The sequence below is a fragment of the Mustela putorius genome, unplaced genomic scaffold (assembly GCF_011764305.1).
Source record: "Mustela putorius furo isolate JIRA1106 unplaced genomic scaffold, ASM1176430v1.1 tig00000487_pilon_pilon_pilon, whole genome shotgun sequence".
NCBI classification, from domain to species: Eukaryota; Metazoa; Chordata; class Mammalia; order Carnivora; family Mustelidae; genus Mustela; species Mustela putorius.
The window spans coordinates 5,468,210-5,492,349 of NW_025421399.1; the positions used below are offsets into that span (position 1 = coordinate 5,468,210).

Sequence of the window (24,140 nt, forward strand, 5' to 3'; positions counted from 1 at the left end):
TACCTTCTGCTTGGGTCATGATCCCAGAGTACTGGGATCGAGCCCCCACAGCGGGCTCTCTGCTCTGCAGGGAGCCTGCTTCCTCCCTCTCTCTCTCTGCCTGCCTCTCTGCCTACTTGTGATCTCTATCAAATAAATAAATAAAATCTTTAAATAAAATAAAATAAAATTAGGGCCTTTGGCGGAAAGAATGGGGGGCGGGGTGTCCCCAGGGTTGGGGGTTCCCAGCTCAGGCTCGGCCATCTGTACGTCTGTTCTGGGGACGCCGAGAACTTGACAACCTTCTCCTGCTCCGACCTCCAGTTCTCTTACCACAATTTCGACCGGAGCCGGCACGACGACGACGACATCAGGGGCTGTGCAGTGCTCGACCTGGCCTCCCTGCAGTGGGTGGCCATGCAGTGCGAGACGCAGCTGGACTGGATCTGCAAGATCCCTCGAGGTTGGGTGGGATGGTGCTGGGAACCCGCAAGGGGGCCAAGGGCGGCGTGGCGGGGAATCCGGGGGAGGGCCTTCTTTCCCTGCAGCGTCTGTGTCCCTGTTGTCCCCATAGGCACAGATGTGCGGGAGCCAGACGTCAGCCCACAAGGTAAGGCCCCCAGGCCACACACTCTCCGTGGGGGTCCGAAGAGGGTGAGGGGTGTCACCTCCAGGGACAGGCCTGCCTGGGATGGAACGAAAGGAGTTAGGGGTTTGAGCTGAGAGAAGGGGAATCGGGGCGCCTGGAGTCCTGTGGGCCTCCGTCTCCAAGCAGGGCAAGCTTGGGCCTGGAGTGGTGTCGGGCAGGGGGGCTTAGGGGTTCCTACCCCGCCTGCTGCCTGCCCTTGGACCTGCCTGGGCCTTGTCCCACCCTGTCTGCAGGGCTCGAGCAGGCAGCCCCAGCCTGGCCTCTGCTCCCGCACTCCCACTGTCCCTGCAGGCCGGCGAGAGTGGCTGCGTTTCCAGGAGGCTGAGTACAAGTTCTTCGAGCACCACTCCACGTGGGCTCAGGCGCAGCGCATCTGCACGTGGTTCCAGGCCGAGCTGGTCTCCGTGCACAGCCAGGCCGAGCTGGATTTCCTGGGGCACAACCTGCAGAAGGTGAGCACCCTGGGTGAGCCTGGGCCCTCGGGCAGTGGGAGGGCAGGCCCAGGGAGGAGAGGCCCTGCCAACCCTTATCTGCCTGATGGGTTTCCCCAGTTGTCCCCAGGCCAAGAGCAGCACTGGTGGATTGGCCTGCACACTGCAGAGAGTGATGGGCGTTTCAGGTAGGAGCCTTCCAGGGTCAGCAGCTGTGGGAGGGGGGCATGTGCCTGGATGTGAGGTGGGGGGTGCATGCCTAGATGGCCAGCCGGGACCCCAGATGGGAACTGGGGAGGCCGCCCACAGAGACAGACGTGGATTTGGCCTTGATCAAATGACTTAACCTTTGTGGGCCTGGATTTTCTTATCTAAAAATGAGCATAAGGAGGCCTGCCTGGTAGGATTAGAAATAAGGTGTGCGAAGTCCTTGGCACAGCATCGAGCACATAACTGGGCACCAAATAAGGCAGCTGCTATTATGCTGGGGCCACTCATGGATAAGTCCCCCTCAGGATATGGGGAAGAACAGATGGTGTCCTCTAGAGGGGCCTCTCTGTATGCAGTAGGGAGCATGCATGAGGGAGCTCGAGACTGGAAAGACCAGGAGTACAAGACTATCTGAGGGCACTGTTGCCTTTGGACCTTTGCTCTGGGCTTCTTGGGCTTCTCTAGTTAGTGAACGAGTTTCCAGGGAGGGCTGGGGCTTACCTGGACGCACCAGGTCTTTGGGTCCCCAATGGCCCAGAGCTCAGTGGCCTCACGCTTAGCCTGTAGCTACTGAGCCCCTGGGCTCGGGCCCTTCCCTGCCCCCCCATCTTGGTGGCCTTCGTTGCTCTATGCCACGGAGGTTGGGACCAGGGCGATTCATCTGTGTTCTGCGTCCTTACAGATGGACCGATGGTTCCATTATAAACTTCATCTCCTGGGCACCGGGTAAACCTCGGCCCATCGGCAAGGATAAGAAGTGTGTGTACATGACCGCCAGCCGAGGTGAGGGTGGGGGCGGGGCAGAGAGGGTGCAGAAGCTGGGGAGAGGGGTTGATGTTGGGGTCATTGTGGTGAGCGTGGGGAGGCCTATAAGTCTCTTCTCATTCTCTTTGTTCCCACAACCCAAGAGGGGCTAGACCCAGAGTGGGGACCTGGCCCCATGATTCAGCAGCCACAGAGGACCGGAGTTCAGAGCTGGACACGGGCATCCGACCCCCATGTCCTCTTCACTGGGCATGAGGCCAGGGTGCTGCTGGCTCTGCCCTGTGCTAGAGTGACTGCCCTCCTCTTTCTGCAGAGGACTGGGGGGACCAGAGGTGCCTGACTGCCTTGCCCTACATCTGTAAACGCAGTAACAGCACAGGAGAGCCCCAGCCCCCGGACCTACCACCCACGGCCCTAGGGGGCTGCCCCTCCGGCTGGAACCAGTTCCTCAACAAGGTAGGAGGTGGGGAGGGGCCACCCAGTAGTATCAGGGGACAGGATGTGAACGTGGGAAGGCCGAGCTTCAGGAGGCCTGGCTCTTTGGCAACATCCAAGTCATGGCTTCTTGCCTATACCCAGGACCCCGGGGATCATGACCTGAGCTGAAAGCAGATGCTTAACCAACTGAGACACCCAGGCGCCCCTGAAAAACGAGTATTTTTAAGTTTAAAAAAATTTTTATTAGTGGTATGAGAAAAGTACTCAAAAATGATCAATTATAATAATTACTCACCTTTAAATAATTTTAGTAAGAGCAAGGTGACTGCATATATTTCATTCTTTTTATAAAATTTTGATCTGACACTTCGTGATTTGGGACTTCACAGGTCTCATTTGAGGTCCGAATTACTTTAAAACATGGGTTTAGTGGTTATTGTAGATGAAAAAGTTGCCTCATAAAGGCAAATACATAAAAATGGAAAAGTCCGTCCATCCTTCGTTTTTCAGTACTTCTACCAATGAAACAAAGGTTTTTGTGTAAAAATTGGCCAGTACATTGCTGTATTTTAAACTAATCTGCCTCATAAACTAATCAGAAGACCTGATTAAGATGGTTTAAGAGCAAGTCTTTGAAGGATTTTTTTTTTTAAACAACATTTAGGAAATTCTTTTCCCAAGGGTTTAGAGCGTGCAGATGGGACAGTTGGGGACAGTAACAGTAATCAGAAGGGACACGTTTCTAGACATGTCTGCTGCAGACTGTTCCTTCTAGCGGGCTTCTCTCCTATGTAGTTACTTTGGCACTCCTGGGCTGATTGATCAGACCTGATTAGATTGTCATTGTTTTTTACCCGGTGGCGACAAGAGCTTGTCCCAGGAAGAGAGGCACACTATTTTCTCGTTCATGCTGGCATCACGAGTCTGAGCTCCCATCCGTGCTTTCTCTGCGATAAAACCACTTAGCCAGATTGTGAGGATTAGATTCGTTAACACCAGCTCCTATAATCCGTAAATCTTTGTCCTGCCTTGGAGCGTAGCCAGCCCCTTAGCGTCCTGGAGCGCTTAACTGTCTTCAAAATATTTAAGCACATATTATACCTTTTCGACCTTAAAAAAAGTAACACACGTATTATTACAAGTTGGGGGAAAAAAAGAAATAAAGAAAATACAACTCACTCATCCTTTCCAGAAATAAGCCCTATGAATATTTGTTACTCTGCTTCCTGCCTTTTTCACCTAAATGAGATCCTGCTACATCACAGGATTTTGTATCCACTTTCTCAGTGTTCTATTTTTTTTTTTAAGATTTTATTTATTTATTTGACAGAGAAAGATCACAAGTAGGCAGAGAGGCAGGCAGAGAGAGAGGAGGAAGCAGGCTCCCCACCGAGCAGAGAGCCCGATGTGGGGCTCGATCCCAAAAACCTGGGATCATGACCTGAGCTGAAGGCATAGGCTTTAACCCACTGAGCCACTTAGGCGCCTTCAGTGTTCTATTTTGAACACTTTTCTCATGTCATTACATTTTCCCAAAAATTTATTCTCACGGCTTCTTCCACCGGATATAAAACAGAATATATGGTATTTATGCACTTGGTCTCTTTCTTGATGTATCAGCATCATGGTAGGAATACAAGTTACTCCCCTGCCAGAAGCCTTTGAAGTACGCGAGGCTGTCTGCCCCTTCGCTGCCTGGCCCCAGACATTCTGCTTTCCTAGTTCTCTGCCCTTTGTTACAGCCCAGCAGCATCCAGGCGTAGGGAGACAAAGTGATCGCCGGCCTCTCCCCTGGCTTTAAGCTCCTGGAGGGCAGGGGGACATACCACCTAGTACACTTGCATGGGGTAGGGAGGCCCCACGGGTTGGCGAACGGAGCTGATTCTTCTCTTCCATTGCTGATATTGACGTGACCTCGCTGCTTCTAATTTTATGACTAAATTTAGTTTTTTTTTTTTTAAAGATTTTATTTATTTATTTGACAGACAGAGATCACAAGCAGGCAGAGAGGCAGGCAGAGAAAGAGAGGAGGAAGCAGGCTCCCCGCTGAGCAGAGAGCCCGATGCGGGACTCGATCCCAGGACCCTGAGATCATGACCTGAGCCCAAGGCAGCGGCTTAACCCACTGAGCCACCCAGGCGCCCCTAAATTTAGTTATTTAAGGGAGGCCTTGGAGTATCTCTGAACTACTTCTCTGAAATGAAATGCAAGGGCTTGGTGATAAACCTCCCCCAAACTCTTGCATTATTTTTGGGTTTACCATTTTCCTACCCCAAATCTGACACTGGCATCAGTAAGCTGATGCTACAACTCATCCCGACAGTAAGAGCGCCCCCTTGTTCAGCACTTAACTCTCTCGGTGGGCACTGTTCTCTTTGACGCTTAAAGAGGCCCCAAAAGACAGATACTTTTGTTCCCATTTTACAGAAAGGTTAAGTCAGATCTGGAATCTGACCTGCCTGTGTCCTCTGGCCCTCTTTTTGACTCTGAAGCTTCCTTCTCTTCCTCCGACCCCCGCAACCGCCCCGATCACACTGAGGAGGGGAATCTTTCCTGTTCCATTTGAGAGATTTCCCGCCCAGCTGCTGCCAAACAAAGATCATTCAGAAGTGAAGATAAGAGTGTCCTACGGATGAACGTTAAGTTCACAGGACAAAATAAGAGAGTTCAGGCAACCCATGCGAAGGTTAGCTGAAATCCAGACCGACCTTGTCCCCATGCATGGCCCAGGTACTGTTGTCCTAGGTAGTAGAGCCTTTGGTGGCCCAAGGACCTCCTGCAGCTGACAGGGCCCCCTGAGCATGGGCCGGTGGACATGAACGCGCTGTGCCAGGCTGAGAGGGCACCAGAGCCTTGCTCGGGGGGCCCCAGATGTCCTGGTTCTGTTTATTGTCCTCAGCGCCAGCAGCCTCCCCAGGGCCTGCCGCTGAGGGCCACACGGCATGAGTTTCTGGGTTTGCGGGCCAGGGTGGTAGAACTGGACATCACGCCTCCCCCTCCGCCCCAGTGTTTCCGAATCCAGGGCCAGGACCCCCAGGACCGGGTGAAGTGGTCAGAGGCACAGTTCTCCTGTGAACAGCAAGAGGCCCAGCTGGTCACCATTGCAAACCCCTTAGAGCAAGGTAGGGCCAGCCCATGGGAAGTCCCCAGTATCCTCTGACAAGGCCCTCCCTCCCCTCCCCTCCCCCCCCCCAATACATGGCTAGAGCAGAGCGGGCAAGGGGCTGTCCTGTTGCTCATAACTCTCTCTTCTGGGGGACTGTAGCTTTCATCACAGCCAGCCTGCCCAATGTGACCTTTGACCTTTGGATTGGCCTCCATGCCTCTCAGAGGGACTTCCGGTGGGTGGAGCAGGAGCCTCTGCTGTATACCAACTGGGCCCCTGGGGAGCCCTCTGGCCCCAGCCCTGCTCCCAGCGGCAACATCCCGGTGAGGAAGCCCCTCCCTCTGCTCCCCGCCCCCCAAACCTGCACGGTGGTCCCCCTCTTCCAGACTCTTTCCTCCAAGGGCAGCCCTGTGGGGGCAGTGGCACAAGGGCAGAGCTGCCGGCGCTCCCCTGAGCGGCTCCCTCCCCCCAGACCAGCTGCGCGGTGGTCCTGCACAGCCCCTCCGCTCACCTCACTGGCCGCTGGGATGATCGGAGCTGCGCGGAGGAGACACACGGCTTCATCTGCCAGAAGGGCGCAGGTACACGTCACCCGTGAACTTGGGAAGGTCAGCACTGGGCCCGATGCTGTGGGCCATGCAGGGAGGAATGACGAAACATGATCCCTGACTCGGGGTCCTTGGGGTCACCCCCAGAGTCCAATAGCTGTTTGGGAAGCAGATCACAGAAAGACCGGGTACCAATCAGAGGGAAAGGCAGTGAGGACCGAGGGGTCTCAGGAAGAAGGTTCGGGGGTCTGGAGGGCTGACCAGGGGCAGCTAGACATCAGGCATGCTAGGTGTCAGGGAACCTGAAGTTGTGTGTCTGAGGCCCCCACAGCTCCATCCTGTTCTACAGGGGTTCCCGGGGTGGGAGTGGGTCAAGGCTCCCGCTTGCTCCTCTGTGGACCAGCAAGAAAGTGTTAGTAGGAACACTGGCTAATACTGTCTGTCCGTGCCAGGCCCTGGGCCCAGTGGAGACCTGTTCTCTCCCGGTGTCTGATGCTCCCCCAGCTTCAGGCTTGGGAATGGGGTGAGGGAGGCAGAGCCCAGCCTGAGCCCTGTCCCCTTCCCTGTAGACCCTTCCCTGAGCCCATCCCCAGCAGCGTCGCCCCCTGCCCCGGGCACTGAGCTCTCCTACCTCAACGGCACCTTCCGGCTGCTGCAGAAGCCTCTTCGCTGGCAGGATGCCCTCCTGCTGTGTGAGAGCCGCAACGCCAGCCTGGCGCATGTGCCTGACCCCTACACCCAGGCCTTCCTCACACAGGCTGCCCGAGGGCTGCGCACCCCACTCTGGATCGGGCTGGCCAGTGAGGAGGTGGGCCCCTGAACTTCATCCTTCCCGAGTGGCCGGGACCACTCCCTGATTAACAACCCCCCCCCCAACTCCTTGCCTTACCTTACCTGCCTCTGCTCCCCACCCCCCCCCCCCACCCCCCCCCCCCCCCCCCCGCCAGGCCCCTCCCTCCTTCCTCCCACCCTGACGGCCCCCTCCTGCCCAGGGCTCCCGACGGTACTCCTGGGTCTCGGAGGAGCCGCTGAGCTACGCAAGCTGGCAGGACGGGGAGCCCCAGCAGCCAGGGGGCTGCGCCTACGTGGATGTAGACGGCGCCTGGCGCACTGCCAGCTGCGACACCAAGTTGCAGGGGGCCGTCTGCAGCGCGAGCGGCGGTAAGCGGCCAGCGGCTGGGGCTGAGGGGTGGGCCCGGTGCAGGCTGTCCCAGGGAGGACTCCGTGCCACTTCCTCAATCCTGCACCCCCCACAGGGCCCCCTCCTCCCCGAAGAATAAGCTACCATGGCAGCTGTCCCCAAGGGCTGACAGACTCTGCGTGGATTCCCTTCCGGGAGCACTGCTACTCCTTCCACATGGAGCTGCTGCTGGGCCACAAGGAGGCGCTGCAGCGCTGCCAGCGAGGTGGGCCAGTGCAGGCCAGAGCCCCCACAGGCCATTTCAGGTGGCGACCCCTGTCGTGGGCACTTAGAGGCTCCAGGAACACTGTCCCCCTGCTGCGCTCGGCCCGCAGGTGGCACTTACACAGAAGCGCCCCGTCAGTTTCCAATACACAGAGCCCACGCGTGGCACTACATGTTGGGGGCCCCGGGCACCCACACACAGAGGCACACTCCACACCGTCCTCCACTTGGGCCACGGGAGAAGAGGGCTGGTGCCTCTCTGAGGGTGGGTGGGTCTGCTACCCCAGGGGGACTACTGTCTGTCCTGATGTGGGCCTCCCTTGTGTCCAGCGGGTGGGGCGGTCCTGTCCATTCTGGATGAGATGGAGAACGTGTTTGTCTGGGAGCACATGCAGAGCTCTGAGGGCCAGAGTCGGGGTGCCTGGCTGGGCATGAACTTCAACCCCAAAGGTGGGTACCTTGTGCGCGGCATCGGGAGGGAGCGGGGGAAGCCTCCAGTTGTAGGGGGATGCCTCTCCAGGTGTAGGGGGAGCCTCAACGGGGCTCGGGGCTCGTTGAGGGGGAATGAGCATTGGTTCGAGAACAAGCCTGCTCTCTTCCACCCGCTGGTGCCCTCAGTGTCTTCCTCCCCGCAGGAGGCATCCTGGTCTGGCAGGACAACACAGCTGTGAACTACTCCAACTGGGGGCCCCCTGGCCTGGGCCCCAGCATGCTGAGCCACAACAGCTGCTACTGGATCCAGAGCAGCAGCGGCCTTTGGCGCCCGGGTGCCTGCACCAATGTTACCATGGGCGTCGTCTGCAAGCTCCCCCGAGGTGAGCGCCCGCGGACTGGCCTCTTACCGCCCCCCACATGACCGGCCGGACGCTGCTGGGCCTGTGCCCTGGGCTCGAGTGGCCGGATGCTGCTGGGCCTGGGCCCTGGGCTCGAGTCCCACCCTGCCAGTGACACAGCGGATATAGGAGGGCTGGAAGAGACAGGCCCGGGCCGGAACCCTCCCCCCAGGATAAATGGGTCGGTAGAAGGGACTGGCCCTTCCTACAGATTTCCAAACGAGACAGCAAACCTGTCATTTTGTAGCGGTTAAGGGCACATGGGCAGGGTTCAAGCCCCGGGCAAACCACTTACCAATTCTGTGACCTTGGGCAAGTTCCTTAAAGTCGATGGCCTCAGTTTCTTCAGATGCCAGATGAGGATAATAGCAGCCCCTACGAGATCAAGTGAGCTAATGGGGCGGCTGGCACTCAAGAAGTGCCCTCTGTTGGTTCATTATTACTGTCAGGACTTCAGTGATTAATGGGTCCCTCCCTCTTCCTTGCAGCTGAGGAGAGCAGCTTCTCACCATCAGGTAAGTTCCCAGGCAGGGCTGGGGTGAGCCCTCTCCCACCTTGGCCCCAATGCCAGGCAGCAGGGGGTGGTGGGGAGCTTCGGGGGGGCGGGAGCGTGGCCTGTCCACTGAGTATTGGGCTTGCTACAGCAGCGCTCCCCGAGAACCCGGCCGCCCTCGTGGTGGTGCTGATGGCTGTGCTGCTGCTCCTGGCCCTGCTGACTGCGGCCTTGATCCTCTACCGGCGGCGACAGAGTGCGGAGCGTGGGACCTTCGAGGGCGCCCGCTACAGCCGCAGCGCCTCTGGCCCTGGCGAGGCCACCGAGAAGAACATTCTGGTGTCTGACATGGAAATGAATGAGCAGCAGGAGTAGAGCCAAGGGCGGTGGGCAGGGTGGGCACAGGAGGATTGGGGAGGCCGGACCCTGGGTCAGCCAGGCCCCCCCACCAGCTGCCAGTCCAGGTGGCCTATGGAGGGTGACTTTGGGAGCCCCTGTTGGGAGCTGGGGCTGATCAGGGCCTGGCTGGTGGGGTCCCTCCCTCCCATGAGGGCTGGGCTGAGACCTGGCTGAGTGCAACGTGGTGTTTCCCTCTGGGGGGAGACTAAGGTCTTGTCACCTGGGCCTGTGCCCCCACGGTGACCAGAAGCAGGACGGAAGCCTCTTTCTGCCCCTTTTTCCCCAGGCCCCCCTGCCCAGGCCTGCTGACCCCATGTCATGGGACCCCCTTCTCGTTGCAGAGCCTGAGGATCCTCCTGGGCCCTCAGCTAGCCTCTGTCGCTTCTCTCCTTCCTGGCAGCCTTGGCTCTGAACCCCCTCTGCCCTCCCCCGTCCCGTTTTTCCTGTAGCCCTTCCTTCTGAGCCAGGGCCCCAGAGTTTGGGGAGCCCTGTTGCTCATGGTGGGTGTCAGCTAAGGGGGCCAAGCATCTGTCACTCCTGTGCCTGCTGGGGTGGCCCATGGGGCATGGAGGAGGGGCCTGGGTTAAGCCTGAGAACCAGGGCCCCACCGGCGTGTCAGCTGGGCTGGAAACAGGACTGGGAGAGACACCCTGACCCCCAGGGGGTGACCGGGCTGAGGTGTCATCTCCTGCTGGTTGGGGGAGGGCTCTATCCCTAAAGAGTCCCCTGTGGGGACCAAAGTAAGTTCCCTAACATTTCCAGCTCCTGGCTCTGGTTGGAAGAGAGACGGAGGGGGTTGCCAGAGCCCTGGGGCCTCAGAAGCAGGAGACCACCCTCTAGTGGGGCCCAGAGGAACAGCGCCTCAGCTCCCGGAAGGGCCCAGTCCCAGGGCGCTGACTCAGTGCCTTTCCAAGAGGCCATCCCTGGACCGGGCTGGGGCGACCGCCAGTCCCTGTGCCATGGGGCGCGGGACAATGTGAACATGGACTCAAAGACATGGTCCTTTTTTGTAGTTCTTAATTTTTTTAATGTGCCATTATTGTGGAACAAGAAAAGAAAAGAAAAAAGAAAAGCAAACAAATAAAACACACCTTTAAGAGGCTTGAGAGAGTGGGTTTCGGCTTTGTTCTGTTGTCAGCCTTGTTCCTCGCACTGCCTCAGAGAAATGTCGTGTGTGGAGCTCGAGTCGTGTGTTCTTTCTGCAGTCTGCCATTTTGCTTCCATCTCTGGGCCGGCCCCACAGAGGCACCTGCGCTCTTGTTTTTTCCGGGCCCCTTCCTTTCTGGGCCTGCTCACCCTGTAGTCTGTGACGGGGGATGAGTGTGTCTCGGTGACAGTCAGGAGCCCCGGGACAGCTGTGTGAGCTCTGACAGCTTGGCTCACCTCTCACCATGTGTGAGATGGGGGGACTGGACGCACTTCCTGGGCCTATTTGAGGATTAAATGAGATCATCTGTGTCAGGCAGCGAGCCCAGAGGCTCCGAGCTCACACAGTAAGTGCCCTATAAGGCCCGCTGCTAATGTTATTTGGAGGCTGTGGTTCCCTGGGGGGAGTATTTGAGGTGCCCAAGCCAGCCCTGGGAGGTGGGGGGAGGGGGGTTGGCACACATTTGTCCTTGCGGAGTTTGGGCTCCAAAACCACCAGAGCCGAGGTAGGGGCTCTCAGGACCTCCCTCCTACCAGTATTCACTCAGGATACTAGAGTTGGTGACCGAGAGAGAAGGCTCTGCTAGGAGGTAATGGACAACTATGCCCATCCTGCGGGCTGAAACTGGCCGTGGGAGGGGGTGTGTGTGTTTGGGCTGGGTGGTGGGGTAGGGGCTCGTCAGAGGAAGGGAGATGAACCTGAAGGAGATGAGGGAATGAGCCATGAGAGCATCTAGGCAGGTGTAGGCATGGTGGTGGGAGGGCCCCCCCCCCATGGTGGCCCCTGCCCTGCAGAGGCCCAGCTAGGAGGCCAGGCTGGCTGGAAGGCGGGGAAGGGGAGTCGGGGGTGGGGGGAACGAGCCGGATTGCCCCAGGCCATGCAGGCCCTGGTGGAAAGGATGGATGTTGTTCCCAGTGTAGTAGGAAGCCCCAATCCCACCGTCCCCTGACGACGGTGGTATGGATCGCTGCCTTGGCCGTGGTCATGCTCTGGACGCGTGCGTGGGTTGCACACATGCTTTACCTCATTCGTGATTTTTTAAAAGAAGTTTCTGTTGTTCTGAGTGGTTGAACCAACACGTGGTTCAAGGCCTAAACCTAAACCATAGGAATAGATACACGCTGACAAGTCCCGGGCTTTTGGGCCTAGACAGCAGGGTAAATGGGGTGCCTGTTTTTGAGCTGGGGAGGCTGGGGGGGGCGGCTGCTGGAGAGTCCATGACTGAGGCAAGCTAGACGCCCTCCTGTTCTCTCCCGCCCCTGGAGCCCCAGCAGCGACTCTCCTGATGGGCAGCAGCAGGGCCCCACAGATGGATCTGGTCACTTTGGGGAGTGCGCCCCTATCCCATGGGGGGGGGCCTTAATGATTAATCCACTTCACCCTGAAGTGATTTGCTCTCCCTATTGGTTAACGGCTCTCTCTGGGAGGTAAGTGCCCTGCCATTGTGTGCAGCTCAAAGACCAATGCACCAGGCAGGGAGCACCCCCTCCGCCCCCCGCCCCCGGGCCAGAGGCCCTCTGGGAAGCGGGCTGCTGACCCTTGCCCTAGGAGGGGGGGCGAAACTGAGGGGTGAAGGCAGGGTCACAGGATCCCAGGGGGTGGGAGGAGCAGCTGAGGCACCCAGGGCTGCCTGGGGGTAGTGTTGGTGAGTGCCGAGATGTTTAAATCATTCCAGAAATGCCTGTCCTGGCTCCCCTCTCCTTCCCTTGGGGGCTGTCGTCCTCACCAGAGTCCTGCTCCCCACCCAAAAGCATTTCAGACAGTTTCACAGGCACCCGTAGACCTTGTTCTGAGCCTTTCTGCTTGGGGTCCACTCAAGGAGGGGAAGGGAATGCCCTGGCAGTTCTCCATCAGGGCAGGAAGAAGGCTCTGGGCCAGGGTGGTTGGGGGGGGTGGCATCCTCTGGCTCCGGAATAGGGCTGGTTCTAGTGGGGTACACAGCCTCCTGCCTTCGTACTCAGTTCAGTAAGAAGTAAGCACTCCTGCACTCTCGGGGTGCCCTGAGACCCAGACCAGAGGGCACGCTACACCAAGCACCAAGGCCACCCTTCACTTGCAGAGCTAAGCTGGCTCAGCTCTGGCCCCCGGGGTGTCCCGTGACAGCTCACTGAATCCATGAATGGACCAGAGGACGGGGCCACTCCAGAGAACAGTGTCAGGCCGGCTCACCGCCTCTCCTTGTCAGGACAGAGATGGCCTTCTCCCAGGTGTCCTGGCAGAGCCGGCCCGGCCCAGTGGGCAGCACTATGAGGCGGCAGGGGAGAGGAGCCAGCCAGCCACACCACATGGCTTTCCTGGAGCAGGGCCGCTGAGCCTGGCCAAGCTGCCTTGAGCACCTGCCGCGAGGGTGCCACAGGCACAAGGTAGAGCTTGGCGCCTAGAGGGCTGACCTGGAGGAAGGGGGGCAGGAGGAGGAAAGGGGAAAAGGAGAGGAAATCGGGAGGGGCCTCCAGGGGGGACAAGGAGATGAAAGTGCCCAGACGTTCTGGCCTTTATCTTAGGGGACAGGGCAGCCAAGGGGCCTCAGGAAAGGGCTGACTTCCGGCGTGATGTCACGACTCCCACCAGAGTCAGCATCGCCTGAGCGGTCGATAGCCATCCTCCCTTGTCCTGAGAAGCAGGCGGGCGGCCAGCTCTGGAGGGAGGGAGGGAGGAGAAGAGCCAAGCAGAGAGCAGGTGTCCCCAAGCCCCGGAAATGGATCCGTCGCTGGCCCCCTGTGCAAAAAAATGGCCTATCTTCTGATATCATCAGATGGCAGGAGTTTGGTTTTAGCCGTTTCCAGGAGATTCTGCTTTCTGTTCCCGTGGGTGTTCTCCTGGTTCTTCCCTGGGACCTCTAAGCTCTGTGGTCCTGCGGCATGTCCAGGGACCTGGTCCTTGGTCATTGCATGTCCCTGCTGGGTGGGGCAGAGATGCCCTTTGTTTGCCCTTTTGTGTCTCTCTCTGGGATGTGGGAAACTTTTGGATGGTGTCGTTCCCCACACTGGTGCTATAGGGGACTCAGGACAATTACTAGGCACAGCCCTATTCTTTCTTTCTTTCTTTCTTTCTTTCTTTCTTTCTTTCTTCTTTCTTTCTCTCTCTCTCTCTCTTTCTTTCTTTCTTTCTTCTTTCTTTCTTTCTTAATAGGGGGCTGAGCAGAAGGAGAGGGAGAGAGAGAGAGAGAATCTTAAGTAGCTCCATGGCCAGCACTGAGCCTGACGTGGGGCTTGATCTTACAACCCTGAGATTGTGACCTGAAATCAAGAGTCAGAACCAACTGAGCCACCCAGGCACCCCATACACACACACACACACACACACGAAGTAGGGGCTGTTGTCCCCCTTTACAAATGAGGAATGGAGGCACAAGAGGGGAAGGACTTACCATGCCACCTCTTCGCAGAGCCCCCCAACCCTCGGCTATAGAGATTGTGGTGGGACCAGCAAGGAGCCTGGAGAGCCCCTGGGATCTTGGCTCTGAGACTCGAGAATGTTGTCTCAAGCTATTATCTCTGCTGAGCATTTCAGAAGATTCTTGTGAGTTTCAGGGCTGAGAATGACCGCTTTCCTTTTGGTCTTGCATGGCTTCCACTCCAAAGCAGGGGAGGAGGGAGACCTGGGCAGCCTTGGCTGGGGTAGGACGATGGGCTACAATGCACAGGATGGCACTGAACGCAGAGAAATGAGGTGAGGGTTTGATTGATGCTTTAGGCGTTTCCAGGGCCCTGGACATTTTAAAGCTCCCATCCGCCCCCCCTCGAGAGGAGTTGACTCACCCAAGGCACTGTAGCCGAGGGTGCCCTACCCTCTTTCCTCCTGCCCCTGCTGTTCTAGCTCCCTCTCTCCACATCTCACACCAGCCTGAGCTGTGGCTACAGAAGCTCCCAGTTGCCTATGTGTGGACTCTCTGCTCCCAGTCTTGGCCCCCATGGCCCCTGGCTCCCCTGTCCGATGAACCTTTTCTAGCCACCTGCTCCCACCACACCACTTATCTGTGTACACTCCCCCACTTGCTCTTCCCTCCACCATCTCTCTGGTTGCCTGTCCCCCATCCTTCAAGGCCCTTTTCTCCTCCATAAGGGCTCCCTGCCCCCATCCCGCGGGCTCTGGTGACCACCTATTCCCAGCTTCTGGAGTTGGTAAAGGATGTTACCCTCTCTCTCAGGCAGGGCCAGGAGCTTGGCCTTGGCCACCAGACAGACTTCACCTTATAAACTTGGCCACAGCACATAACTCGCCTCAGGTCAGGTTTGTGATGGTTCAATTTTATGGGTCCATTTAAGATAAGCTGGAGAGCATTAAGATAAGCTGGAAAAGTATTATTTCTGGGTGTGTCCTGGCGGGTGTTTCCAGAAGGGATTAGTGTTTGAATGGGTAGACTGAGTAAAGAGTTTCTCCCTCTGGCAGGAGGGTAGGTGTTCTCCAGTCTGTTGACGGCCTGAGTGCAACAAAAAGGCAGAAGAAGGGTGAATTCTTCTCTCTGCTGGAGCAGGGACTTCTATCCTCTCGTGGCCTGGAGAATCAGTTGTCCTGATTCTTGGGCCTTCAGACTTGGGCTGGGACTCAGGAGTGTTGGCTCCCTGCTACTCAGGGCTGCAGGTCTGAAGCAGAAGGACCTCCCTGGTTTGCCTGGGACTTCAGCAGGCAGATGGCCAGGAGGTGGGACTTCTCAGCCTCCATAATGGTGTGAGCCAATCCCTCATAATAAATCTCTTTCTACGTATTTATAAATCTATCCTCCTGACTCGGTTTCTCTGGAGAACCCTAATACAGGTTTCCTCTCATGTCACACAGAGTTAAAATCTGCCTCACAGGGCTCAAGCCCAGGACCCTGGCATCATGACCTGAGCTGAAGGCAGAGGCTGTAACCCACTGAGCCACCCAGGCACCCCCACCAGGGTCTTTTAATAAATGCAACTTGATTCTTTGGGCACCTCTAGCTATGAGAAGCCCCATCAGCAGACCCCTGGGCCATCATGATGTGGAATTAATGGTGCGGGTAGACATCAGTTCTGTGGTGTGTCCAGTCACGTCTCCCCGCACCGCACCCCACCCAGGCCAACCTCTAAGGAAGCACTCCTGGTTTCCTGGGTCAGCCTTTGAAATCATTTTCAACAACCCAATATTAGCTGATGGGAACCTGGGCGGGTCTCAGGGTAGCTGCCCCAAACACTGTCACGTCTTACAGCAGACTTAGCCCGTTAGAACATTTACGTGGGGGCACCTGCGTGGCCCGGTCATTAAGCGTCTGCTTTCAGCTCAGGTCATGATCCCAGGGTCCTGGGACTGAACCCTGCACTGGGCTCCCTGCTCTGCGGGAAGCCTGTTCTCCCTCTCCTGCTCCCCCAACTTGTATTCCCTCTCTTGCTGTGTCTGTCAAAAATAAACAAAAGTCTTTAAAAAAAAAAAAAGAACATTTATACACCCCCCCAGATTCCATCAAGCTCTCTATGCAACTTTTTTTTTTTAAGATTTTATTTGACAGACAGATCATGAGTAGGCAGAGGGGCAGGCGTTGGGGGGGTGGTGCGGGCGGAGAGGCAGGCTCCCTGCTGAGCAGAGAGCCCAATGCGGGGCTCAATCCCAGGACCCTGGGATCATGACCTGAGCCAAAGGCAGAGGCTGTAACCCACTGAGCCACCCAGGCGCCCATACAACTTAATTTTAAATATGCATTGTTCCTTCATAGATGTTTCTCAACGTTGACTCCTGGACAAATCTTTCATCTTCAGTCAACCTGGAAGTCCAGTTGAAAAATAAAGGCCCATTTTCTCGTAGAATGATTAGAGCTTAGAGCTGCATTTGTGAATGGAAGAATTTGAGGTTTTAGGAGTTTTGTCTGTTTGTTTGACATCAGGGAGATGTTTTCAACTGGAATGGCTCTTAGGTTCTGTTAACACTCGAGGGTGTCCCTTTGCTTTGCTCTTGGATCTTGGCGCTAGGCTGCCTGGCTATATCCACCAGTTCTCAGGAAGAGAGTCAATGTGGAGTTAAATGTGGAGCATGTCAGGGACGGACAAGATTTAGAGGGAATTAAATCAAGTCCAGAATTCCTAAAACCCTGCTGGCAGCACTGTTCCTCTTGGGCAAAACCCTCTTTGCTGCAAAATCTACAATGGCTGCTCCTGGTACTGAAGGTGGGAGGGAGAAGCCTCTCTTTCTCTTCATTATCCCTCTCTGTCCCTCCTCTCTCTCTCTCTCTTTCTCTGTTCCTTCCTCCATTTTTAAAGAAAATGTATTGAAAGCCCATCTTACAGTTACGCCACAGGGCGTACACATTGCGAGCGCACAGGTCATTGAGCTTTAGTAAACTTATGACATCGGAGAATCCTCCCCAGGACCCAGTCCTGGAAGCAGCCTCGTCCCCCAGATCCTCCGGAGCCCATCTGCAGGCGCTCTCTCCTAGTCCCAACCCTGCAACCACTGATCGGTCTCTACAGTTTTGCCTTTTCTAGAAATTACGTGTAAATCGAAGCATACACCATATCGATCTTTGTGTCTGGCTTCCTTCAGCATCATGTTTTTGCACCGATCCGTACTTTGTTCCCTCCATCTTTATTTTTTGACCTATCTTTGTCTCTCTCCTAAGCACGCACTCAGTTTTCTCACTAACCATCCTGACCTTTTTTTTTTTTTTTCCAAGCCCAGCATGGAGCCCAATGCAGGGCTTGAACTCATGACCTTGAGATCAAGACCTGGGCTGAGATCAAGTGTAGGGACACTTTACCCACTGAGCCACCGTGGAGCCCCTGACTTTTTTTTTTTTTTTAACCTCACATGTTGATCTGGTCTTTGGGCTCTAAGGTGTAAATAGGGGAATGAAGTAGAGACCAAAAAAAAAAAAAAAAAAACCACAGAAGGAAGCTAGGTGAATAAAGTCATTTTATTGAAGACGTGGCCGGATTCCACTCAGGGTGGAGGGAGGCCTAAACAGGCGCCCTGTACAGAGGCTGCGGGGCTGCCAGGGCTGCCAGGTGCCTGGTGCTTCAGGCTCGGGGCAGGGTTGGGGGGGACAGCAGCAGGGCCACCGGTGGGGACTCAAGCAGCGCCGGCTTCCCGACTTGTGCTGTTGGGGACTGAGCGGGTCCCTGCTGCTGTCCTTAATGCTCAAGCCAGACCCCGAGGACAGAGGGACACAGGGTGAAAATGGTAACTGTAAACACTGTGGTTTCAGTTTCAGTAAAGAGGAGGCGGGAAGGAGGCACATGGGGACATAGAAAAAGCAGCTGTGAGGAGATGTCATCGCAGAGCTCCAGGAGGGCCAGCTCCCTTGCTAGACAATGTGGCTGCCGCTGTCATTTCTATCCCCCAGCTCAGAATCTGGAAAGCAAGAAGGTGTCTCAGGCTGGAGAGCCATGGTGGATGGTGAGCTCTGCCCCCACTCCAGCCCTGGATGTGCACACGCGCGTGCATGCGCACACACACACGCACACACACACACACACACACTTGCCACAATGCCTGAAACAGTGTGAGTAACAGAGGCCTGCTCTCTCTGAAATCCTCGAATGCCCCTTGGAGCTTCTAGCCCGACCAGTGCAGAGAGACCGCAAGCCCCTCAACAGAAGTATCTAGGGCCGCATCCTCACCTGACCAGCGCTGCAAGTGTTTGTGGGCAGAATCCCCTGGGGAGTCTTGCCTCCTCTCAGGGTAACGCCCCCACATGAACGCCCCTTTCCTGAACTTCGCAGAGAATTGGGGGGAGGGCTGACTTAGGTCTTTAAGAAATCTTTCAGAGACCCAATGACTGGAGGTAGAGAGGGTCATGTGATGGGAGGAAGGGGAGCAGAGAGGCAGTGGGAATGCAGTGGGGTCCCAGTGGAGGAGATAGAGTTTGGGGGCCGGCGGTCTTTATTCCTGGGGGAAATTGTTTTCAATATATTTTTCCCACTGGCTTGAGTGAGTGCTCCCAGACTATCTGGAAACCACTCAAGGGCAAAGGGCAGGAGCAATTGACATCCCCCCATTCCTCCTAGGACCCTCTCAGCCTCTACCTCTGCTACAGGGAAGCCCCATGAGCTGTCCCTGAGCCCTCCCTTATCCTGTTCTACCTCCCAGTACTAGTTGCCTTGACCTGCATGTATGGGGGTGGGGGTAAGGTGGTCTGGCCGAGCCTTTGTCCTGAAGACCCGCAAGCCTGCCCCTGTCCACACCTGGATGGATGGCTGCAGGAGGCATTGTTCCCCCCCCCAGGCTTTGGACTTGGCTGTGTCACAGTCATCTGTGCCAGCTGGGAAGCGGCTGTTGGGGGGGCTGGGTCACAGAGCCATGTGGCAAGTTGTGGGGCTTGGGCACACACGCACCCAAGGGTTCCCTCTAGCTGCCTCTGCCTCGGTGCTTCCTGTGGCCTGTGTGTGTTCCAGATGTCCGGGAGGGGTTCCCCAGCAAGAAGGTTGGCAGGGTCACCACAGAGCCACAAAGAGGCTGGCATCTCCTGCTGCGACCTGGTGGGCCCTGATGTTTGGTCTTTTCCCCCCTTTTCACCTGAACCCAGCCTGGACAGCAGGTCACAGCTGTGACTCAGCTCCGCCAACCAGGTGAGTCAGGCCAGGCTGCCGGGGACCAGAGGAGAGTGTGGGCAGGGGGAGGCCTGGAGGCGGGGGCATCTGCCTCGGGCTGCCCTGGCTTGTCTGGATTGATCGCAGCCCCGGCGGGAAGTAGGCAAGGGCTGCACCTGACCAGCGTGCCAGGACGGTCCCTCTGCGCGGGGCTCCCCTCTACCCCGGCGGCATCCGGGGTGGTCCGGGGCTGGCGGTAGGTAGAGAGAACGTAGACCTACCATTCCAGGGGAGATCTGACTGCTCCCACATTGGGGCGGATCCTACAGCTTCCCGAAGAGGGATGGCAGGCGACGATCAGTGGGACCACCTGCCTCTGAGCGACGCAGGAGGGCAGCAGCGCTGCGCCCGGCACTAGCAGGGAGGGCCCTCGGGTCTCCTCCGCGGTGACTGGTTTTTGTAAGCAGCGCCCCAGGGATGCTCTTCTCCAGCCCTCCAGAGAGGGGAGCCTTCCCGTGCGGCCGGGACTCGGAGGTCCTCCTCCGCCCCCGTCCCACACCAGACGCCCTGGGGAAGGCTGGGTCCCGGACACAGCAAGGCGACAGCGGCCCGCGCTGGGCACTAGGGGTCGCCCCCGCCCAGCCGAACCGCGGGGCGCGCGGGCCGCAGGTTTCCCGGGACCGGGAAGAGCCGCCGGCGCCGCCGGGGCTGGGCGGGGGTAGGGGGGGTGGGGGGAGGGGCGCCGCCAAGACCCTGCCCCGAGCCGCGGGGGCCTCCCGCTGCTCCCCGAGGTCGGCTCGCGGCCGCACCCTTTCGGAGCTGGGGCTCCCGCCGAAGGCCGCCACTGGGACCCGCGAGCGAGGCGCAGACGCGCCTTCCCCGAGACACAAAGGTCTTTTCTAGATCTTCCCGCTCGCACCCTTCCCGGCTGCCGGAGGGGGAGCAGCAGCCCCGGGTGCGCCCCGGGGCCCTCACCCGGCGTGGACGGACCCCGTGGTCGCGCCCAGGGCTGGCGCTCCGGGGTCCTTTTGTGAACGGAGGCAAGCGTCCCCTCCCCGCTTCTTCGAAAACCGTCAGCTGGGTTCTCAGCACTGCGTGCCCTGAATAATAAATTGGCTTCTCGAGGGTCGTAATCTGGGCCCCACCCTGTGGAGCTTTGAGCTGGCCCAGCTTCTCCGGGCCGGCCTATGGGGAGCGGGGGTGCCCCACAGCATCCCCGGGTCGGGCCGCGTGGGGATAACCAGGGGCCCACCGCGGGGTCTGAATCCGAATCTCTGCGGCGTGGGGTGGGGGTGGGGGGTGGGGCGGAATTCGAATTTTTCTGGCAAATTCCCCGGGTGATTCTGATGGCAAAGCCAGTGTGGGGACCACTCTCCTAAACCTTAAACCTGCCTTCGGACACGCAGTTGTTAAGATTCTTCCCCTGAAGAATTTCTGGAGATGGAATTGTCACCCCCGCCTTGGTCCACGGCGATGTTTATTCTCCCTGCTGCGGGAGAAACTCCTGAGCCTGGCCGCACGCTCTCCTGCTTTCATTAAGCGCATCCTCTTCAGCTGGGTTTTCTAATGGGATCACGAACCTGTTGGAAGACAGCTGTCCTGCCCTCCTTTGGGGGATCTTTCTCAGGAGACAGGTTTGCCTTGCTCAACCTGTGAATCCAGCGGACCTACGTCACCCGGCCGCAGGGGGAGAAGCTGGGTGGCCACTTGCTCCTGAGCTAGGAGCGGGGTCCCTTCCCGGAGTGGCTATATAGCAGCACCCTTCCAGGGTTTAGAAGATAACAAGAGGCTCCCCAAGGACTGGATGCTGGAAAAATCACCGCCAAGGAAAAGGGGAAGAAGCCTGCAGCAAGTCATGCCTGACAACACCATCTTGCCTTTCGCTGGCCCTCCTCCTCGCTTTCAGGATGAATTAAAATCCTTATCTGCTCCGTGTCCAGCGGACTTGGGACTCGCCTTCCTGACCTCAGCGGCTAGAGCTTCCCAAGCTTCTTGGGGTTATTTTTGCCTCTGGGTGGTGGTCATTACTTCCTTCCACAGTATGAGGTTTGACACAGTGACAGAAAAAGAATCAATTAGCAAACACCCTCAAAATGGCAGAACTGACCCCCAAACCTACTTTCATTTTCTTCCGGTCTGGGTTGTGGGTAATTTCTTGACAACTGTGAGAAAAAAGACAATGAAAATTGAATTGTTTTTTCCAAAGCAATGGTGAACAGATGTCTAATTCCCCGCTCTCCGGAAAGTTCTGGGAATCCCTTACATCACCTTAAAGGGGCAGGGGTGCGGAGGGCTGTGTTGATATTCAGCACCTGGGGCGGGGGTAGGAGCTTAGCCTTGTCCTAAAGACCGGCAGAGAGAACACAGGTCGCCTTGGCTGGTGATTCAGGGCTTCTAAATTTGGCCCTGGGAGCAGCCTTGCTTCCTTTCTGCAATTGATCTGAACTGCAGAAGCCCATTTTGAGGGTCCGAGAATCACATTTACAAACTGTGGGGGTGAAGGCCGTGCTAATTGGCCACTTGCCTCACCCCTGGCTTTTAAACAATCACTTGTATTCTCTGCCCGGCAGGAAGCAGCAGGCCCATCAAGGCTCTGGGCTCTGTCTTTGTTCTGACTTTATGGCATTTTATGCCACAATAAGAAACACTGTGTACTCCGTGGGAGCCCATTGTGCTGGGCTACAAGGATGTGGGCTCCCGTGCAGAGGGCTGGTGCTCTGCCCCGGGGAGAAGAGGGGCTTTGTGACAGGCCCGAGGGCAAAACAAGGGGTGCCGGACACTGTTACTGGGGCAACTGCTGGCCAGTGTGGAGGCCACCATGGCTCCTGGGTCCCTGTCAACAGCAGGCTAGGAGGAAGGCAGGAGAAGGATGGACATTGTTCTAAGAAGCAGTCCCAGTCACCGGATACATTCTACATCAGGACTGTGCTAAGCGCGGCCCCCAACCCTCTGGGCTGCTGAGCTGGCCTCATCCTGCTTCGAGACTCGGTGCCAGGTGACCGCCTCTGTCTGTAAGCCAGCTCTCATTCCTCGAAGACACGCCATCTGGGTGAGTAGGGAAGTTTTCCCAAATGAGGGCCAAGCCCGGGCCTCTAATATTTTGGGTAGATTTGGTTCTTTGAGGCAAGAGTTTTGGGGTTTCTAGAAATGGTGCGAACGGGACGGCCTGGAGAAAGTCTTACCCACAGATGGGCCAGTGGAGTTTCAGAGCTCCTTCAGGACTCTGCCTGCCTCCCAGGCCAGCCGCTGGCCCCTGCCCCTGCCCGGAGTGTTTTACAGGCAGAAGTTTCCCTATGGGCAAAATGTTAACCCAGTTCCTGGGGGAGGAGACCAAGGCAATGTTCGCTCCAGGAGATCACAGGTACTGTCATGATCTCTGAAGGCATGGGGTCCCTCTGCCCTTTGCCTTTTAGCTCACGGACACAGATTCTTTCTAGTGTTTTATCCAGTTTCTGGAAGTAGGCCCTTAAGAGGTATGGGGCAGCTGCCATGGACAGGCAGGGATTCAGAGTACAGGTACATTTCACGGGGAAACAGCACAGTACAGACAAAACCCATAGCTAGGAGGAAGCCCAGGACAAGGGGCTTTGGGAGTGCAGACCCTGAATAGTGCAGTATCCCAGGAGAGAGGTGAGGGAAAGTGAGTTCTTTTAGCTTCACCACCCAGGACAGCCTGGTGGCCTTTCCCTTCCCATCTCAAGTGCCCCCACAGGGACCTCAGGTCGCAGCAGGGACCCCACTGGTTCTTTCCTCCAGACCATCCTACACGCAGCTGCTCCAGTTATGCTCAAAAATGCAAATCTCCTGGCCTGCCCGCCTGCCCGCCTGTCTCTGGCCAGAAACCCTTCCGTGGCCTTCCAGAGCGGCACACACCCTCTCCACAACCAACTGCCTCATCTCCACGCTACTTCCTGCCAGCTCCAACTCCCTGACTCTCCCAAACATATAGATCTTCTCACTTCTGTAAGTCTCTCCCTTTCCTTCAAACACTGACCCTTGTCCACCGGCTAAACTCTCCAAGATTCAGTTCCAACATCACCTCCTCGGCAGATCAGGTGATGAGAGCCGGAATGGAAGCAGCTTTCCCACCGGGCCCTCCAAGCAGTGAGAAGGCCGATGGCAAAGCGTACAACCCGACTGGATTGAAAGCAAGGCCTCTGAGAGGTTAGCTGGGGTCCCCGAAGACCCTGCCTGGACAGTCTGTCCTACAAAAGGAGTGGAAGGAAGGAGTCACCTAACTGCTTTCTGCTCCTCCACATCTGGTTCCATCTTCTGTCATCACACAGGCACATTTTTTTGGATACTCTTGGGTACGTGTTTATCTGTCTTCAGACTCTGAGCCCTTATAGGCAAGGAGTGTCTTAATCATCTTTGGAGTCCCAGAATCTAGCTGAGAACCCAGCACATAGTAGGCACGCAGAAAATCTTTGACTAACTAAATATGGACCTTGAACTTGAGAGTGTTCCTTTACCTCGCATATTGTTCTCTCCACAACTATGTAGTATCCCTTTCTCTAAAACCTAACTCAAGACTCACTTCCTAGAGAAGCAGGTTTTGGTTTATTAGTTCTTTGATTTGAGCATCAAAGGTTAATGAGCACCTACTGTGTACCAGGCATTTTTCTAAGCACTGAAGGGTGGTGGGGTACAAAGATAAGAGTTCCAAGCCCACCCCCAATCGCTAGCAGACCATGTCCTCATTTGCCAGCCATTTAGCTTTCTTGTAATCCCTCAGTGCGCCTGGCATCCACGGTGCCTGGGACGTGGTGATGCCCAGCATCATGGCCCGGAGGTAAAAGTCCCCGTTTTGCCTTCAGGTAGCTCACAACCTCACTAAGGAGACCAGTAGTTTGTTCATGGGATCACTGGACACCCTGGGAAGTCCCAGCCAGGGAAGATCTTTTTTGTTAATTCACAGCCTCTGGGAATTCACGGGGTCCACGGGTTCTCTTGACCAAGGGCTACTTTCCAGTTATTTCCTGTCTTTATAAAGATGTGAGTTTCATCTTCTAACTTGATTGAAAGCTCCTCAAGGAATGGGACAACATGGCCTCAGGTCCGGCGGCCACTTTCCCCATCTCAGCTCCTGATACAGACCAGGGTATGAATGAATGAGTGAATGAATGACAATCACCACGGACAAGCATTCATCACTGGGTGTCCCAATGAGATACAACCAAGGAGCCCAACGTGTTGTCACCCAATGGGAGAGTACACAACGGAACCCAATGGGTTCTCCAGTTCTGATAGGTAAAGG

At 56.6% G+C, this 24,140-nt stretch overlaps 2 protein-coding genes and 1 long non-coding RNA gene across 5 annotated transcripts in view; 2 read left to right on the forward strand and 1 right to left on the reverse strand.

Moving 5' to 3' along the window:
- The window catches only part of MRC2 (mannose receptor C type 2), a 56,319-nt gene extending 45,961 nt beyond the window's left edge, over positions 1 to 10,358 (forward strand). Inside the window, exons 15-30 of one of the 2 annotated variants that reach the window (XM_045080875.1) lie at positions 304 to 442; positions 554 to 589; positions 920 to 1,080; positions 1,180 to 1,247; positions 1,952 to 2,052; positions 2,348 to 2,490; positions 5,480 to 5,594; positions 5,738 to 5,901; positions 6,051 to 6,159; positions 6,696 to 6,934; positions 7,119 to 7,287; positions 7,383 to 7,532; positions 7,862 to 7,981; positions 8,167 to 8,346; positions 8,853 to 8,879; positions 9,012 to 10,358. In XM_045080875.1, the coding sequence (XP_044936810.1) occupies positions 304 to 442; positions 554 to 589; positions 920 to 1,080; positions 1,180 to 1,247; positions 1,952 to 2,052; positions 2,348 to 2,490; positions 5,480 to 5,594; positions 5,738 to 5,901; positions 6,051 to 6,159; positions 6,696 to 6,934; positions 7,119 to 7,287; positions 7,383 to 7,532; positions 7,862 to 7,981; positions 8,167 to 8,346; positions 8,853 to 8,879; positions 9,012 to 9,232 (2,142 nt within the window). In that variant the 3' untranslated portion in view covers positions 9,233 to 10,358. Of the gene's footprint in view, positions 1 to 303; positions 443 to 553; positions 590 to 919; positions 1,081 to 1,179; positions 1,248 to 1,951; positions 2,053 to 2,347; positions 2,491 to 5,479; positions 5,595 to 5,737; positions 5,902 to 6,050; positions 6,160 to 6,695; positions 6,935 to 7,118; positions 7,288 to 7,382; positions 7,533 to 7,861; positions 7,982 to 8,166; positions 8,347 to 8,852; positions 8,880 to 9,008 lie in introns of both variants that reach the window. The other variant, XM_045080874.1, reaches the window with a different exon arrangement.
- A 6,898-nt stretch (positions 10,359 to 17,256) lies between these two features.
- The window catches only part of MARCHF10 (membrane associated ring-CH-type finger 10), an 85,949-nt gene continuing 79,065 nt past the window's right edge, over positions 17,257 to 24,140 (reverse strand). For both annotated transcript variants that reach the window (XM_004749231.3, XM_004749230.3), the window contains exons 10-11: positions 21,003 to 21,045; positions 17,257 to 17,705 (exon numbers count right to left, since the gene is read on the reverse strand). In XM_004749231.3, the coding sequence (XP_004749288.1) occupies positions 17,659 to 17,705; positions 21,003 to 21,045 (90 nt within the window). In that variant the 3' untranslated portion in view covers positions 17,257 to 17,658. The remainder of the gene's footprint in view (positions 17,706 to 21,002; positions 21,046 to 24,140) is intronic.
- Positions 20,196 to 24,140, forward strand: part of LOC123392283 — a 31,147-nt gene continuing 27,202 nt past the window's right edge. The window contains exon 1 of the long non-coding RNA XR_006606994.1: positions 20,196 to 21,932. This is a non-coding gene — a long non-coding RNA (uncharacterized LOC123392283). The remainder of the gene's footprint in view (positions 21,933 to 24,140) is intronic.